This window comes from Pogona vitticeps, chromosome 2 (genome assembly GCF_051106095.1).
Source record: "Pogona vitticeps strain Pit_001003342236 chromosome 2, PviZW2.1, whole genome shotgun sequence".
Lineage (NCBI taxonomy): Eukaryota > Metazoa > Chordata > Lepidosauria > Squamata > Agamidae > Pogona > Pogona vitticeps.
This window is the reverse complement of record NC_135784.1, coordinates 84,959,242-84,978,347: the sequence shown is the minus strand read 5'-3', so window position 1 is coordinate 84,978,347 and position 19,106 is coordinate 84,959,242. Positions and strand designations below refer to the sequence as shown.

Genomic DNA, 19,106 nt, shown 5'->3' with positions numbered 1-19,106 from the left:
GTCAACATTGCTCATTGCACCTTCCTGCTCTTCATGCAAGAAGTGTTTGCAGATGTGCAGGAGCTGACATTAGTAAGATCTAGCTGGAAGGGAGATACTTCCCGTGATGGATTGGATGAAGCAGGAAGAACTTTTGTCTCCATGCCCTGGAGGGTAGAGTGGGTGGGGTTTCTGCAAATAATTTTTGCATTAAATTGGTTAGGCCTATGACTTAGAGGTTGCTTTCCTCCTCATGTAAAAGATTGATCTCAATAGAAGTGCTTGTCCTATCATAGTAGCTGAAATTCATCTATATGTATCTGCAGGATTTTGTACATTTAAGAATTTCACTTGATAAGTAAATTACAACTAGTATTTTTCTGTAGAACAAATGAGTGTGAATTGATTTTAAACAGCCTGTTGTACACTTGAATGATCATATTGAAATGGGTTACAGTGGACCCTTGACTTACAGACGGCTTGACTTACAGACTTTTTGAGTTACAGACTTCTCTGGCCGCAAAATTTAGGTTTGACTTGCAGACTGAGATTTGACTTACAGACCAGAAAAAAACCAAAATGGAACAAAAACGGCCTATTACGAGATTAATCAGTTTTCAATGCACTGTAGGTCAATGGAGACTTGACTTACAGACTTTTTGACTTGAGAACTGCCTTCCAATACGGATTAAGTTCTCAAGTCAAGATCCCACTGTATTTGAAGCAGTATTGCATTAGTTGAATATCTCAGTTTCTTAGAATCTTCATATTGATGAAGATGATAGCATTTTGCTGACTCATGTATGCTTTTTATTTGTTATAGGGAGGCTCTGTAAAGGGAGCTAAATCATCAAAAGGGAAGAAGAAGAGAGAGAATACGGAAGGGAAAGATGGACGAAGGAGAAGAAATGCTTCTGAAGCTGGATGTGACCATGCTACAAAGAAACTGAAGGAGAGGGGTGAAATGGATAGTAATGGAAATGATGGAGTTGAGGCAGCCAGGGGAGCTTGGAAAGGAAGCATCAGCGGTGACATGACTCTGGATCCAAAAGCCAAGCAGCTTCCACCATTTGTTCCTCAAATTAATCGTAATGTTCGTTTTGCCACATACACAAAGGAGAACGGTCGAACTCTTGTGGTGCAGGATGAGCCAGTAAGTGGTGACACAACCATGCCCTTCACTTCCTTTTCTTCAGCTACTGCCCAAGCACTACTGAGTGGAGCTGGAAGTCAAGAAGTGGTAAAATCCTTAGAACAGGCCAGTCAAGGCCCATCGGCTGTCCCTGCAGTGATTACTACTGTGGGGCCAGCGTCAGCTACTGCGCGGACCTCTGACACTGTCTTGTCAGCAGTTACTGGACAAGAAAAACAGAAAATGGGCCACTTGCAGGCCCCAGGAGAGGTAAGTTGTCTATAGTCAGCATTATTTTAGTAGTATTAGGCATTTGTGTAACACTTCATTGTGTTCAAACACTTTGCATACATTATCTCATTTTAGTTCTTTTAATAACTCTCTTGATGATGTATACGAAGGTGCAGTGGGAAAGATAGGAGTCCTGAAATCTGTGAATGCATGCTTTTTCAAAGCTAAAGTACTGAAAACACCGACGTGGGATGTTAGGATCATATAGATATGTTAAGGGTAGTAGGAGTGATGAATGCTTCCCTGAAACAGAGTAAGATTCAAGCATGCTTAAAGCATGCTTAAAGGAAGCAGTAAGAAGACCGTTACTGATAAAACCCTGCTTGGATCCTATGGTATTAGATAATTACAGTGGTGCCTCGCTTTACGATTGTCCCGCATTACAACAAATCCGCTTTACAACGATCTTTTTGCGATCGCAAAAAGATGGTCTATATGGGGGAATTTTGCTTTGCTTCGGGAACCGATTCTTCCAAAACAATGATTTTTAAACAGCTGATTGGCGGTTTCAAAATGGCCGCCGGGTAACTAAAATGGCTCCCCGCTGTGTTTAGGGACAGATTCCTCGCTATACAGGCAGCGAAAATGGCGGCCGTATGGAGGATCTTCGCTGGACAGTGAGTTTTAAGCACATTGGAACGCAATGAAAGGTTTTTTATTTTCACTTTACGATGTTTTCGCTTGACAGCCATTTTCCTGGAACAGATTATCGCCATTAAGCGAGGCACCACTGTACCAGCTAGCCTCTAAAAGGTCCTTTAATGAGAAAAGTGGGATAAAAATATTTTAAACAAATTAAATAAATAAAGTTCAATTCTTCGGCAAGGTGCTAGAGTGGACTGATTTCTCAGCTCCAGAGATTCCTGGATGAGACGGATTATCTACATCCATTTCTGTCTGACTTCAGGCGTGGTTATGGGACAGAGACTGCTTTAGTTACCTTGGTGGATGACCTACATTGGGAACTGAACAGAGGGAATATGTCCCTTTTGGTTCTGCTGGACTTCCCAACAGCTTTTGATACCATTGACCAAAGTATCCTTCTGGGATACTACTTGGCGGCGCTGTTTTATGGTGGCTCCAGTCCTTCCTGAAGAAGAGAACTCAGAAGATGTGCTGGGGGACTCCTGCTTGACAACCTGACTCAGGGTTCTGTTTTGTCCCCTATGCCAGAGGTTGTCAACCCCCAGTCCACAGCCCGGTGCTGGTCTGTGGCCGGACCGGGTCATGAAGACAGACCTCCCGTCCCCCTGAAACACTCCCCTCCACACAGCTGCTTTGTGCATGTGCGCGCATGCCAGCGCTTCCGCACCGCTTCGTGCATGCGCCAGAGTCCCCACACCAAGGGGTGGGCGGGCAGGCGCCCCCACTGCTTCGTGCATGCACCCGAGAGAGCGCACAGCCAGTCCGCGGTCCGAAAAAGGTTGGGAACCGTTGCCCTATGCTATTCAACATCTACATAAAACTGTTGGGATAAGTTGTTTGGGGTTTTGTGTCAGAAGTATGCGGATGACACTCAACTCTGTCTCCTTTCCATCTGGAATCAGTAATGGACTGGATGAGGGTGAATAAACTGAAATTTTATTCAAACAAGACAGAGGTGTACCTGGTCACTTGAAAGGCAGATGAGGGAACAGGATCCAACCTGTGCTGGGTGGGGTAGTACTCCTCTGAAGACATGTGTGGAGCTTAGATTGCTCCTGGATTAATCCCTGAGCCTGGATTGCCTGGCTTTGAGCAGTGGCCAGAAGTGTATTTGCACAATTGAAACTGTTGTGCCAGTTGTACCTGTTCCTTTGGCCAGAGTGACATATGCCTTAGTTACATCCTGGCTGGATTACTGTAACATGTTTTATGGGGGGCTGCCTTTGGAAAGTATTTGGAAACTTCAGCAGATCCAAAATTCTGCAGCCAGATTGTTAACAGGCAGATGACCAGGATCACATAACCCCCCTGTTAACAGCAACTTCACTGCCTGCTGATCCATTTCCAGGCACAATTCAGAGTGCTTGTTTTGACCTACCAAGTCCGAAGTGCCTTGTGCCCAAGCTGGCTCAAGGACTGTGATTCCCAGTTAAATCTTCCCAGGTGTTAACATCATCAGGAAGTTCTTTCTCTTGGTCTTGCCACTTTCATTTTAAAAAATGATTAATTAAAATGTGATTTAAATCAATTAGATTTTTATCTTGCCCCCCCCCCGACACAAGAGAGGGGCTTCTCTGTTGCTCCCTCCTACAGAAAACAAGGTTGATCCCATCTTTCCTATCCTTCTGCAAGCAAGCAACGACATTTCTCTTCAGTCAGGCTTTCCTCTATTGACTGGGTTTTGTCTAAAATTTTTTTAAATGGAACTGTTTTCTTTTTGTTGGTTTTTTAAAATGTGTTTTAATTATTTTTTTCTGTGAGTTTTTTATATGATACTTGTTTTATTCTTTTTTTAAATACTCTAATAATTTATTGTCTTTAGCTTTTATACTATTTATTTTTAATACTGTAGGCTGCCTTGGATCATTTTTGGGAGAAAGGCAAGGTAGACATTTTAAATAAAATAAAATAAATCAGGATAGTTTCAGCATGCACATTGACACGTTACAGAATATACAGTGGTGCCCCGCATAGCGACGATAATCCGTGCAGCAAAAATCGTCGCTATACGGATTCGTCGCTATGCAAAATAAAAAAAACCATAGGAATGCATTGAAACCCCTTCAATGCATTCCTATGGGCTTAAAACTTACCTTTTAAGCGAAAATCCTCCATACGGCGGCCATTTTAGCTGCCCGGTAAGCGAGGAATCCGTCCCTGTTTTACCCGGCGGCCATTTTGGAACTGCCGATCAGCTGAGGAAAAATCATCGCTATGCGAAAATCGGTAAGCGAAACAGCTTACCGATCGTCGCAAAGCGATTTTCCCCCATAGGAGACATCGTTGCTATGCGGATTTGTCGTTAAACGGGGCGCCTGTTATGCGAGGCACCACTGTATCTTCAGAAACTGAAGATAAAATTACGGTATCAAGAAGGATTATAATGGCCCTCTGCTACAACACTACCAGAATCTGTTAGAACTGAGAGGCGAGGATCCCTTCTTCCTGCACAGCCCCACCACTACCATTATCACCCCAGCCAAAGACTCTGGAGTGCTGGAAAACTGCCCAGAGAAGGTTTCTGAGTAGGTCACCAGGCTATAGGGGCCCTGAAAGGAGAAATAGTTCTGTTGGCAAAGTATTTGAAATATACCATTATTATTTGTTAATCATAACATACCTTCAGATTCTGCCTTTGCTCCGGTGAGAAGGCAGTGTGGCATACTTGGTAGTTCTCTCGTTTCCCCCTCCCTCTTCATAGTAGCCCTGTGAAGTAAGTCAGACTGAAAGTGCATGACTGGCCCATGGTCAATTAGGGAGTTTCGTGGCTCAGTGAAGATTAGAACCTGGATCTCCCAAGTCCCAGTTCAGCACTTGAACCACTATACCATTCTGGATTAGATGAACTCATTAAAGCTAGTAGGTATTTCTTCTCTATCAGATGCATTCATGTGTGTATTTAGAAATTATACGACTAACCAGTTAATTTTTGCAGTCTTAACAGAATGTTTGTTGGACAGTGTTAGGTGTGTTCAGTATGATATGGTATAAACTGAATAACTGGTAAAAGAACTGTCTTTTCTGGAGAAAGGCAGGACAGAAATAAAGTGAATAAAAATAAGTAAATAAGTTTGTGTTGATAAAAGTTTTAATATACACAATGAGAGTGCTTTGAATTGTAGATTTTGAAAGGAAAACTAGTTGATGTCTTATTTTGTTTCAGAGTTCCCCAAACTCTATGTTGGCCTCTCCGGGTTTTGGAGTGGCACACTCCAGTGCTTCTCATCCTTCAGTGTTTGACAGTGGTCGAAGCCAGTCCAATGGAGTGATAAGTTCAGAGAAAAAGCCTGTTGGATTTTCATTTGTCAGTAACACTGGTCATGAGATTCAGAAAGATTCTGATTTGTCAAAGAACTTGTTTTTTCAGTGTATGTCCCAGAATCTTCCCTCCAGCAACTACTTCACAGCTTTGTCAGAGAATCTGACTGAAGAACCGTCAAGTGAGGACTCCTTAAAAAAAAATTCAGAGAGCCTGAGTGTGGGCATCTGCAAAGGTCTTGCAGGAGAAGCTAAAGTTGGGACTCATTTGGGCAGTTCTGTGGACCAGAAGCTGCCGGTAGAGTCCATGCCCACCCTTACTCCGGCTTTTCCACGAAATCTTGTGAGTTCGCGACCTCCTGAAAATCATGAGAATCTCTTTCTGCAACCCCCCAAACTGTCACGAGAGGAGCCCTCAAATCCTTTTCTGGCATTTACAGAAAAATCGGAACCCAGTCCTTTCAGTAGCTTTGCATCCTCATCTCAGCCTGGAGTGTCTGTTAGTCCCTCTTCAGTTCTTGGTTCCAAGACAGTTTCTGGCTGGCCAGATTTGCACACATCAAGTGACTCTCTAGCTAAAAAGAAAAGTTTATTCATAACAACAGATTCCTCCAAGATGCTGTCTGGAGTACCTAGTTCAACTCTCTTCGCTGGTGCTCAGAGTTCGTCTACCCTGGGGAATGGCCGTTCCAGCTCGCCTATTGGCAGCCTGACACAACCTATTGAAATGCCCACACTCTCCTCCAGTCCAACAGAAGAAAAGCCATCTGTTGGGCCTGGACAACAGGACAATCCTCTTATGAAAACTTTTTCTAATGTGTTTGGCAGACATCCGGCTGGCTTTTTCTCTTCACAGGCGGAACTACCATTGGAGAACAAAGCCCCCTTTGAAACAGTGAAAAGATTCTCTTTAGATGAGCGAAGCATGCCATCTAAGCAGGATTCTGATTCTAGCACCAATAGCGACCTCTCTGATATGAGTGATTCTGAGGAGCAGCTGCACACCAAAGCTTGTCTCAAGGGAATCCCAGAGCATCTGATTGGGAAACTTGGTTCCAATGGCGAGCGGAATGCTGAACTGTTAATGGGCAAGGGAAAAGGGAAACAGACCCCCAAGGGCAGGCCTCGCACAGCCCCCCTGAAAGGTGAAGGTTTTTAAAGGCTAGCCTTTGGGGAAAGGTGAAAAATGGGCTACTTGGTTCTGTATTTGCATGTGTTTTTATGGTCATTTGTGTCATGTCCATGCTTCTGTGAATCTCTCCTCTGTAAGCCAATCAGGGAACCATTTCAGGTGAAAATTGGTTTTAATAATAATATGTCCAGAGGACGATAGCAAGAAGAAAAATAAATTAAGAGTTCTCAGATAATCAGTAAGTGAAAAGGGTTGTAGCTTAATGTAGAGCATAACCTTTCTAGACAGAAGATCCCAGATCCAGTTCCTGACATTTTAGTATTGGGCTGGAAAAGTTGTTTCAACTGTGATCAGATGGAATCACTGTTATTTACATTGGCTGACAGAAAATGGGGATTCCCCTTGGTATTCGTTTTGCTGTCCCATTGTGGGTGAGGAGTGGTACTGTCATCTTTGTTCATGGATGAGAATTAACAGGATTCCTTCATGCTTTTCCTGATTGAATGTAGCAACTCACACACTCAGAACAGGCAGTGCTTGCCCTCCTAGATAGCAAGGAAAGTGGGGAAATCTATGTACTCTGACAACCAGGTCTTAAGGAAGAGAATAGAGCTTTTTTGGAACCACAGTTAGTCCAGGAAGTGATGTTTCACTTTTCTTGATATAAATTCTGTCATTTAAGAAAAAGAATAAACTATGGCTGAAATCCTGTTGTTCATTATAGCAAGTCATAGTAGAGTAGGCCCATTGAATCAGTGGGGATTTGATGAGTCAACTCCTGTAAGTTCCATTGATTCAGCGGATGTACTTCAGTGCAACTTATTGCAAGGAGCAACAGAATTTTAGCCTGTAAATGAATTCTGTTGTATAAAACTCTTCTAATTTTTCCACGTTTCACAGTGGGGTTGTTCTGCAGAAATTTTAGTAGAAAATGGGGGAACACCTGTGTGTTTGGAGAAGAGCAATGTACTGTATAGGGACAGGAAAAAAGTATTGGAAGAAAAAGTATGAAAAGCACAAGGAAATTGGCAAAATGTAAATATACCAGTTGGTTGTTTGGTGTTCTGTAGACAATTCCTAACCACTTTTATCATAAAAAATAACCATAAAAACAATAACTCAGAAACATTGAAGGCAAGATCATGTTGGTAAGTTTATCCAATGAGATAAATGTTTATGTGTTTGATGTTCCTCATTTCATTGATTCATCATTCCAGTATTACTCTGTGTGCATTCCTATTCAATTAAGCCTGGGGGGGGGGGACACACAGTCCTCATCTGTCTATATCCTCAAGCAGTTCATATTCTGATGACAGTATTAACATTTTTGCTTTAAATATTTTTTAAAACTGTTGACTTGTTGACCTGTTTCTGAGACCATGGGACTTGATGAGACTTGATCATTGATAGAGTTGTGTGCATGAAATAAATGGAAGCTTAGAGATTACTGCTTTAAATGTACTCCCTGATTGAATCTAGGTTTTGTGCAGCTTAAACTGGCTAAACTGTCTGCCATGGGTTAAGGATTTTTAGTATAAATACATAAGATATATATAGAGGGAGAGTAGAGATAGATTCTAAAGACATTGTAGCAGTTTGCTCATATCCACAACTGTCTTTACCTGATGTTTGCATATTGGATGTTTGGTTTAGTTAGGACTTGTATGTATATAACCCAGGCTGTGACATTATATGGTATAGAGTGCTTAGGTTAGGCCTACACACTTTGATTCTTATGCAAAAGACATATCTTGTACACGAATGCCAGGTGGGTACAAGAGCACTATGGGAACTGTAGTCTCTGTGCAGGGTGGGGATGAGGAGTCTTTGGTCCTCCATTCCTATCATACTACATCATGGGTCATACTGCCTAGGGATTATGGAAATCAAGTTCAACAAGATCTGAAGAAAACAAGTTCATTACATCCTGATTAAGCCTACATTTTTGTAGGATTTAAGGTTAGATATACTGTATATGACTTGGAATATGGCACCCTTTCCCCTTGTAGTTTGAGTACTCTAACCATTGCTTTGTTTCATAGTTGGTCAGTCTGTACTCAAAGACATGAGTAAGGTGAGGAAGCTGAAGCAGTCAGGGGAACCCTTCCTCCAGGATGGCTCCTGCATCAATGTAGCCCCACATCTTCACAAGTGCCGAGAATGCCGCTTGGAACGCTACAGGAAATTCAAGGAACAGGAACAGGATGATTCCACTGTAGCCTGTCGCTTCTTTCATTTCCGCAGGTAATGACAGTGTCTGGGTTTGCCTTTACTTCTGTTTGTTGATGACTAAAGAAGTGCTCTTTTCATTATTTATTTATTTATTTATTTATTTATTTATTTGATGTAATTTTGTAAGTAACATAATCTTTTTCAGTTTTGGTGTACTTTCTGTAGTAACAGCTATCATTTTCATTACAGCTTCTGAGATCTGTGCATCATACCTCATGGGAAAGTGACATGAATGAATGTGCAGATGAATAGAAAGATTTTAAAAGTTCTCTTTCTCCCCAAAAAAACTAGTTCAGATTGGATCTTTTCTTTGTGGAAAAAGCCAGATACTATGCAACAAAACTTGGGTTTTACAGTGAAATGTAATTATATAAGAATGTAATTATAATACAGATGTAGTGAATTTCACATTTAGAACCAAATCAGTCAGACACTGGCCAGAGTCTTGTTGTGGATTTAGGGAGCTGTAAATGTAATTATGAATTGTGGCATGAATTGCTGCTGGCATTTCTAGTCGTATGTCATGTCATAAGATTGGGATATTACTAAGAATGCTCCTAGCATGTTGTTAATTAGTGGCACTTTTGCTACCATGATGTATGCATTACCTAAATCCATGAGAGGAATTCTAATCACTAAGTTCAAGCCTAGTTTTCTGTAGAGAATACTGAACATTAGAGAAAGTAACTGAATTTTTGAAACTTGATTATGACACTGTGAAACCCAATTGAATTTCTGAATAAAAACCACATTCTCTGTATAAAATAATGAAATACAGTGGTGCCTCACTTAACAATGTTAATTGGTTCCAAAAAAAACACATCGCTATGGGAGAACATCGCTAAGCGAAACACCATTTCCCATAGGAATGCATTGAAAACCGATTAATCCGTTCCAATGGGAACGGATTACCGTCCTTAAGCGAAAATCCCCATAGGAAACATTGCTAAGTGAAACAATATTTCCCCCATCGGAAAGCTATTGAAATACATTGAAGCTGACTCAATGCATTTCAGTGGCTTTCCAGTGTCTGTTTTTGCTCATTTTTAAGTGACTTAAAATGTTTGAAACCTGTTTTAAATGCTTGGAATCGGTAGTGCACCTTGTGAAACATGTGCAAACTTAATTTGGCTTTGTTCTGAATCTTCGTTAATTTTTGGTGATTTTTTGTTTTCCCCATTTAAATCCATTGAACTGTCCGTCCAATGCCTTTCAATGAGGGGAAAACAAAAAAATCACCAAAAATTGACGAAGACTCAGAACAAAGCCAAATTAAGTTTGCACATGTTTCACAAGGTGGACTAACTATTCCAAGCATTTAAAACAGGTTTCAAACATTTTAAGACAGTTTTAAATTAGCAAAAACGGACATCGTTAAATGAAATTCCCCCATAGAGAACATTGTTAAACGATGCAGAAAATTCCTCAAAGAAACCCATCACAAAGTGAATACATCGTTAAACGAAGCAATCGCTAAGCGAGGCACCACTGTATAGGGGAAGGTATTTAATTTCTGAGGCACATGTTTTAAACATAGGGATATATTTATTTTTGCGACTCAACATTATCAATCAGTGTGGACATTTACTTTCTAGATTACAAAGAAGTCTTTCATTCATAATAATTACCATCCTTTTTCTTAGAAAGTTCTTAGAAAGTTATCCACAGTCCAGCCCACGTGATTGAATTGTGTTCTTATTGATTAAATAGAGATGGGGATATTTGTATTCGTATATGAATACCCCCCCACAGGTGAACATAATGAAGGTCCAGCCCCAGGGACTGTCTACTCACAGTCTGCTGTTGCTGTGGGCTTCACAGTTGGCCAGCCACTCTTCGACTTGGCAGAAATGCTCATTGTCCCACCTTCTGCCAGGAGTGGCTAATTGACCGCAAGCTCTGGAGGGGGCAGACCCTCATTATGTCCACCTATGGGGGGGTATTCGTATACAAATATGAATACCCCCATGTCTAATCAGAAGCTTTTGATTATCTCCTGAATTTTATTGTAGTTGCAAAGCAAGATGTAAAAAACAAATAACTGATATACAGGAAACACATAGATTACCAAATGGGAAGATTGTTATTAATAAGTTGTGTTTATGTATTATTCTTTCTTTTTTTGATATTTATTTATTTGATTTATACCCTGCCCATCTGGCTTATAAGACCACTCTAGGCAGCTTCCAATATAGTGTAAACAATAGAGTACTTAAGAGTAACAGCTGTTTTTTAAACAGCATTGATTTTGAACCAATATATCCTATAAAATGGACACACTTTTCATGGAAGTGTCATTATAAGTACATCACTTTTTTTGGAAACGTTATATCATTTCTTGCTGTAGAATCCTTCATTGCTTGATGCTTATCACCTATGCTAGTAAAATTTCCTGTAGCTCCCCAAAGATGCAGAGAGTTTTAAGATGGCAGTATATTTAAAAGGCTCAGCAGGAAATTAATGTTTAAAAAATATTGTCAAACAAACTTAAAACCAGTTTGGCACTTTTGAATGGTAAAGTAGTATATTTATGTGTTTAAAAATAGTAATATGTACCTATCTCATAGTCCTAAATAGCAATTCTCCCTACATGGAAATGCATAAGTTGGCCATCTGTTAATTATTTGTATAAGAATGAAGAGAAGTAGCAAGAATAAAACATCTATTTTACCCAATGTTTGTTCATCTTAAATTATTCTTCCTGGATAGTTTTGGAAGAGCCTGAAAAGGCAAGGAAATGTGGGACTTGGGATCTTAGAATAAGGTCTGTGTTGTGGGAAAATGGCTCATTCCGGTCAGATTTTTACCCAACAACAAAGGTAGGGAGCATCTGCTGCTTCTTCGTGATCTCTGTGAATGCACACTAATGGGTTAACATGCGCCTGCACAGAGTGATCTCGAAACCTTCTAGAGCTCAGGCACTTGGTGCTGGGACCTCCCACACGCTGCCTATAACCCCACCCCGGCACCAAGTGCCTCAGTTCCATTTCTGTAGCAGCATCTCAAAGCTTTCTCCTTGCGTTCTTTCCTTTTCCTCATTTTACTGCTTCGACCTCCCGATTTCTATGATTTTGGAGTGTTGACGATTCGTTTGGTTTGTGAGTTTGGCAAAGAAATCATATAACTACTTGTCTTTTTGTTTGTCGTTTGGGGCTTGTTTATGGCCTCGTCGGGCCCCTTTAAGCATTGCTCCTCTTGTCCGAATAAAGTTCCCCTTTCAGATGGGCATTCCTGGTGTTTATTTTGTCTAGGAGAGGAGTACCAGCCAGCATTGTGTGCTGTTTGTAAAGGATTTACCAAACCGGCTTTAAAACAGAGTCACCAGCGTTTGTGTTCGTTTTTATAGCGAAAATCTCTGTGCCCGTGCCGAGAGCCGGTCATGGAGCTGCCACAATTTACTCCGGTCGAGACTTTGTTGGCTCCAGCCTCTTTGCCCAAATAGGCTTTAAAATCTGCAGGTGTCATCCTCAGGCTCGAAGTTAGTGGCCTCAGCTTCAGTGCCAAAAAAGAAGAGGAAGTTGCCCCAGAAGCCCTCAGGCGCACTGCCTGTTGCCTTGCTGTCTCCCCCACTTTGGCCCTGACCGCAAAGAGGCTCTTTGGGCCCGAGCATGCCATTGGGAGATGAAAATATGTCGGGCTTCACATCTCTGCACCTTGTCCCTTTCCCCAGATTGGGCGGACACCTCTGTGGAGGTTCAGTTGGTGGCGCAAATCAGCCCTGGCTCTATACTTGGCACGATGTTGAGACAGACGTCTCCATCTCCGCCTACATCTCTAGCCGAGATGCCTAAGAAGAAGATGCAAAAGATGAGGCACCTGGAACCAGCGCCTGAGCCGAAGAGATACCGCCATCAGCATCTCTGTCCGGAGGACTTCTCCTCTCGTCGAGACTGCCCCAGATCTCACTGGGATAACTATGAGAATTTCTTTGAGCCCAAAGAATTCGGGCTTGGTCAGCATAGGTATCGGGCACCTTATAACTGTGACTTCTACAGGTTTCATCAGTGGTCCCAATATTATGGCTGCTATTCTCCTCCACCGTCTTCTCCTTGATATCAACGGCATCCAGGCACCTACTTCTATCCAGAGGACGAGCCTGTACGCGAACCTTTCCTGAGGGCTCACGTGCCTGCAATGGATGAGCCCTCTCTTCCCATCCTGACAACTCAGTCTCGCTTAGTGCCGGCACCTACACAGCGCCCTCCTGCGGACTCGATTCCAGCTACCCCTTTGCCTGGGGTTGAGGACAACATTTTACCTGACTGCTCCCTTTTGAGAACCTCAGCCCCGATAGTTTACTCCATCTCCAGGCCCAGAGGAGGCTTATACAACTGACTCGGAAGCTTCAGTTGAGGAGTTAGATAAAGATTCTCCTCCTAATCTTTCCACTCCAGACTCTGAGGTGGCGGAGAGCCACCCACCTTCTCCCTCAGAGGATTACACAGCTTAATCGCACCTGATACGCAGGATTGCGAAGGGAATGGACCTGGCAGTAGATCAGCCTGTTGTAGAAGAGGTAGTATGAGGACATTACAAAAGATCAGTCGCCTTCTCTTCGCATAGCATTTATTTCTTCCTTACTCAAGCTTCCTAAAGAACCTCGGGACGAGCCTTCTACCTCTTATCAGATACCTAGGAGGGTAGAGAACTTGTACAAAACACATGGCTCTGGCACAGAATTCCTATCTAAGCATCCCTTGCCTAATTCATTTGTAATGGATGCTACACAAAATAGAGCGAGGAACTGGTCGGCCACAACCCCTAACAATAAGGAGGGCTGGAAATTGGACATCCTTGGTAGACGGATTTATTCCTTGGCATCCTTTGTGCTATGGGTGGCTAATTATTCTGCGGTGATGAGTGCTTACCATCACCACCTCTGGAATACTGCTTTGTCAGCCTTGCAGGCTGCTCCAGTGGAACTTCGCTCGGCCGCCCCTACCTGCCATCAGAAAGCCATGTCCCTAGCTCGGCAGGAAAGGATTGCCGCATGACATATAGTAGATGGCACGTCCAAGCATGGTAAGTCAGCAATATCTCTTCAACGACATGTCTGGTTGAGATTGGCTGGTATCTCTGAGGATGCTCATGCCAGAATTGAGAACCTCCCATTTGATGGACTTTGTCTTTGTGACGGAAAGACCAATGAAATTTTAGATAACCTCCTGAATTTACGCAAAATGGCCAGGTCATATTCCAATCAACAGAGTAGGCCATGAAACTCTTGGCGTCATTCTTTCCCTTACCGGCCTTATCTTGACCATCAGAGACCACAAAATTCAACTTATTCGTTCAGGTCCGTTTCGTCAGCAGACTGGCACACAGCAGCCTTGCCAGCAGGCACGCTGTTCTATCTGTAGGCCTAAGCAGAACCTTTAACTCTGTAGGCGCACCAGCAACATCTCACTTTTCAGTTTGTTTGGCACCCTTCCTTTCTGCCTGGCAATCCATCACTTCTGATGCCTGGGGTTTGGCCATTATAGCTCATGGCTATGCTATTGAATTTGATTCTTTACCGGCTACAGGGTTGTTCAGGAACACCATTCCCTCACCCCCTCTAGAAGAGGAGGTAGCCGCTCTTCTTCAGAAGGATGCCATTGTTCGGGTTCACAACCCTGTTTTTGCACTTAGTTTCTTTTCCCATTATTTCCTCATACCAAAGAAAGATGGCGAACTTTGGCCCATTTTGGACCTCCGCCCCTTTAATTCGTATATCACACCCCGAAAATTCAGGATGTTTTCCCTCGATAGCACCGTCCAGATGTTTAGACACGGAGAGTGGTTTGCAGTCATAGACTTGAAGGATGCTTATTTTTACATCTCCATTTGGTCTGACCTTTGGCGTTTTTTGATATTTTCTCTAAACGGGGTGATCTAAAAGTTCAAAGCCCTCCCCTTTGGGGTATCCATGGCACCGCGGGCATTCATGAAGTGTTTAGCCCCAGTGGTAGCTTACCTTCGTTTGCACAGTATCACTGTTTTTCCATATCTTGATGATTGGTTGCTGGTGGCACCAACACAGGCCCAGTTGAACACAGACATGTCGTTCACACTGTCCCTCTTATCTGCTCTGGGACTTCAGGTGAACTCCGGCAAGTCAACTCTGCAGCCCGCTCAGAGGGTTTCATACATCGGTGCAGTTCTGGATGCCTCTGTGGGCAGGGCCTTTCTTCCAGAGGACCGTATATTGAAGATCATGCAGATGGTGGCTCTCTTCCTCCTGGACACCAGAGTCTCTGTGCTACAAGTACAACATTTACTAGGGCTAATAGTGTCGATTACAGCGGTGCTCCGGCACACCAGATTGAAGATGCGGTCATTACAGGTGTGGTTTCTGTCACTTCGTGACCCCTTGTTGGACCTGCCATCTAAGCTCCTATCAGTCACTGTTGAGCTCGCAGCGCAGCTGTCCTGGTGGAGCTTCCGCCCGAATTTGCTAATATGCAGATCTTTTGGTCCTTTGGCTCCAGATGTCCAACTAAATACAGATGCAAGCCCCTCTGGCTGGGGAGCTGACTTGGGACATCTAACGGTGCAAGGCCCTTGGTCACCGATAGAGCAGCCGTTACATATCAACCACCGGAACTGTTGGCTATCTACAAGGCATTCTGTGCATTCGAAAGACTTCTCCTAGGCAGAGTAGTTCAGGTGGCATCAGACTACACCACAGCAGTGTTTTACCTCAACAAACAAGGCAGCACACACTCCCTCCATCTTCTGTACTTAACAGTCCAGGTGTGGGAGTGGTGTTACACCCACCACATCTATCCCATGGCGGTTCATGTGGCCTTGGAGGACGGTGTGCTAGCAGATCAACTGAGCAGGCTTCAAGTATGCACCCACAAGTGGGCTCTGGACAAGGAGGTATTCCTGTCCCTCTACTGTAGATGGAGCGTGCCCCAAGCGGACGTCTTTGCTTCTCCGACCAACACAAAATGCCTCCACTACTGTTCAAGGGTGGGAGTCGGCCACTGCTCATTGGGAGGCATGTTTATGATCTCGTGGGTGTACAAATTTCTGTACATGTTTCACCTATACCACTGGTACAGAAGACCATTCTCAGGATATGCCAGCAAAGAGCAGATGTCATTCTGATTGTCCCTTGGTGGCCACGTCAGTCGTGGTTCTCAACCCTACATGGGCATGCTGTAGACCATGTACGTCTTCCTCCGCTCCTGCACCTCTCCCTGCACAACGGCACGACATTTCACCCAGACCTACAATCTCTGCACCTCACAGCCTGGAGACTGCTCCCACAGTAGCCGACGTCCTTGGACAGGCACAATGCCGTTCCACAACCCTCACGTATTTGTGCAAGTGGAAAACTTTTTCGGCATTTGCCTCTACACATGGCTTTCTGGTTCTACCTACCTTACTTGATGCAGTGCTGCAATTCCTCCTCCTCCTCCTTTTCCATCGCAGCCTCTCGCACTCTACCCTGAGGGTTTACGTGGCTGCAGTAGTTGGCTCATCAGCCACCTTCAGAGGTGGTGGGCTTTTCCCGACATACAATGCTCAAGCGTTTTTTGTGCGGGTTGAAAAATCTGCACCCCCCTTACATGTCCCCCACTCCTCAATGGTCCCTCCAGCTAGTCCTTAACAAACTCATGAGACCTCCTTTTGAACCACTAGCCTCTGCTTCAGACAAATTACTCTCACTAAAAACTGAGTTTCTTCTGGCTGTAACCTCTGCGAAGTGGACTAGTGAGCTTGCTGCCCTGCGAGTCGACCCACCCTTCCTCCAATTTCACCCAGATAAGGTGACCCTATTTCCCAACCTTTCTTTCCTTCCTAAGGTGGCCTCGAGTTTTCATCTAAACCAGCCAATAATATTGCCGACTTTCTTTCTGTCTCCTGCCTCTAGCCTAGAATGGGCTCTCCACCCTCTGGACGTTAAGAGAACCCTTGCTTACTATGTCTAGCTCGGCTGCCTTCTGCTGGTCCCAGCGTTTGTTTGTCTTCTTCCATGGACAATCGAGGGGTTCTCCGGTCTCTCCACAGACAATTTCTCAGTGGATAGTTTCCACAATGCACCTTGCTTATGATTTAGCCAAGACTCCCCTACCATGTACTGTACGAGCCCATTCCACCAGGGCTGTGGCTTCCTCTATGGCCTTCCTCAAAGGGGTGGACTTGACAGACATCTGCAAAGCAGCCATGTGGGCCACGCCATCCACATTTACAGCTCACTATCGCTTGGCCATCCGAGCTAAAGCCGAGGCTGCTGTCGGCTGTGCTGTCCTGGCATCTGTTCTTTCGTGATGTCCCGCCACCTGATAGGTAAGCTTGTTAGTGTGCATTCACAGAGACCACGAAGAAGAAAGAGAGGTTACTTACCTGTAAGTGGTCAGCTGTGAATTCACACTTCCCGCCCTTCCTCCCCGCTAGCCGTCGCGTGTGCCTCCTGGCATGCTGCGCAGCGACGGGCAGTTCTACAGAACTGAGGCACTCGGTGCCGGGGCGGGGTTATAGGCAGCATGGGAGAGGTCCTGGCACCATGTGCCTGAGCTCTAGAAGGTTCCAAGATCACTCTGCACAGGTGCGAGTTAGCCCATTAGTGTGAATTCACAGATGACCACTTGAAGAACCAGAGTTACAGGTAAGTAACCTCTCTACCTTTCTCTCAGAAGAAGAGCCAGCCTTCAAGGCCAGTTCAGGCTGCCTGGCCTGGTATAGCATTATCTATAGAAGTGGCTTCAGCTGGGTATTGAGGGGCGGGGTGAGAAGCTGCCTTTGTCTTTGAAGCTTTAGAGAAGAACTGAGTGTGGTTAGCTCCCAGTGTGGAAGAGTCTGGGATTGGGACTGATGTTTATAAGGAGCTCAAAAGTTGGCTTTGGTTACTCCTAGGAGATGTTATGCTCATTAATTGTCGTGTCATGCCATTCCAGTGGAACTGTACTGTGCATAGCCTCTGAAGCTATGCCCTATGCTGATAGTGGATAATGGATTTTTAAAAATCAACTTTCTTATTTCTTGTGTGACTACCTATCTTTTTCAAGCCTTTCTCAAATTGCCTTTTGACTTTTTTGAAATTTTATTTGCTGCTTGTCTTTTTTACTTTTGTTTAATCAATATGAATTTTTTCCACAAATAGTCCTGGTTACTGAGTTGAAATTTCTGGTACTAAATCCACCCTTGCCCTTAACTACCTATAGGGAAAATGTGGCTTTAAAGTTTGTGTGCTGGCAGTCCTACCTTACAGGGCTGGTGTGCCAAGCAAAGAGCACAGCTTTGTGGATTTTTAGTTCCTGGGGAAAACAGCCAAGTCAGAGCTGGACCAGTGTGCTACAAGTATGAGTTTCAGGCAAGTTTGGAGCCAAAAGTACAGTTTGTCCTCCTGGGTCTTGTACATAGGAAACAAAGGGATACCATGCTGGCGGAAGACTTTTTTAAATATTTATTTTAAAAGGTAGATAAATTGCTGTGCTTTTTAACAAGTTCATTTTGTTCTATTCCAGACTAATATTTACTCGGAAGGGTATTTTAAGAGTGGAGGGATTTTTGAACCCTCAGCAGAGTGATTCTGATGCTATGAGCTTGTGGATCCCATCATCATCCCCAGCAGAGGGCATTGATTTGGAGACTTCCAAATACATCCTGGCCAATGTTGGGGATCAGTTCTGTCAACTTGTTATGTCTGAAAAGGAGGCAATGATGATGGTGGAACCACACCGTAAGTTGCTATTTTCTCTTTAACTTGTGTATCTAATGCAGTGAAACTTGAATCATCTGATGAAAAGTTTGCTTAAGCCATTCTTTAGTATTACTGTTGTTTCTTTGCAGATGCTTAATAGTTTAATGGTGCCCTTATAGGATTTAGAGTAAAGCATTTCCTCTTTCTTTCAAATTAATTTTGAGCAGTCTTTGAACACTGGATACTTTCATGCATTGTTTTTCAGATACTGTGTCACCTTTCTGTGTTACATACAGAAGTGTCATGAAGGGCATTTTTTAACATATTATAGGAAAATACCCAAAACACAAAGCATGCACAATAAAATAAATCCCAGTTAACTGATGTATTAAAGGACAGGGTTTCTTAATGCAGGGTTACTATTATATGACACAATGTAACAAGATAACAAGATAGAAGTAATTGCCCGAAGATTTTGTGTGAAAGTTGACAGAAAGAACATGTGGTTAATGAGGTGCAAAGCCATGTTGTTTGTGGTACCACACCCTTAGATTTTAGTAGTGCAGTGGCAGTAGAAAATAGTAAAACTCTTTCTTTCCTCTCCTGTAAGCATGCTTCGAAGGAAGAACAGTTTGTCTTAAAAACAAGGGTGTGGGAAACAGGGGAGTTGTTCTCACAAATTGAATGGTAGCAAATGCAGCAGTTTTTACATGTAAACCATTTTAAGGCAGATGGCACTTCCTGGAGGATTTTGGCAGTGCAATCCATCATAAAAATAAGGATTATGGTCCTTACCTGCCTTG

General features: G+C 43.4%; 1 protein-coding gene across 2 annotated transcripts in view; it reads left to right on the top strand.

The window, feature by feature from the left end:
* Positions 1–19,106, top strand: part of KDM3B (lysine demethylase 3B) — a 78,852-nt gene that overhangs the window by 19,232 nt on the left and 40,514 nt on the right. For both annotated transcript variants that reach the window (XM_020789904.3, XM_020789894.3), the window contains exons 7-10: positions 803–1,381; positions 5,211–6,450; positions 8,480–8,681; positions 18,128–18,342. In XM_020789904.3, coding sequence (XP_020645563.2) covers positions 803–1,381; positions 5,211–6,450; positions 8,480–8,681; positions 18,128–18,342 — 2,236 coding nt within the window. The remainder of the gene's footprint in view (positions 1–802; positions 1,382–5,210; positions 6,451–8,479; positions 8,682–18,127; positions 18,343–19,106) is intronic.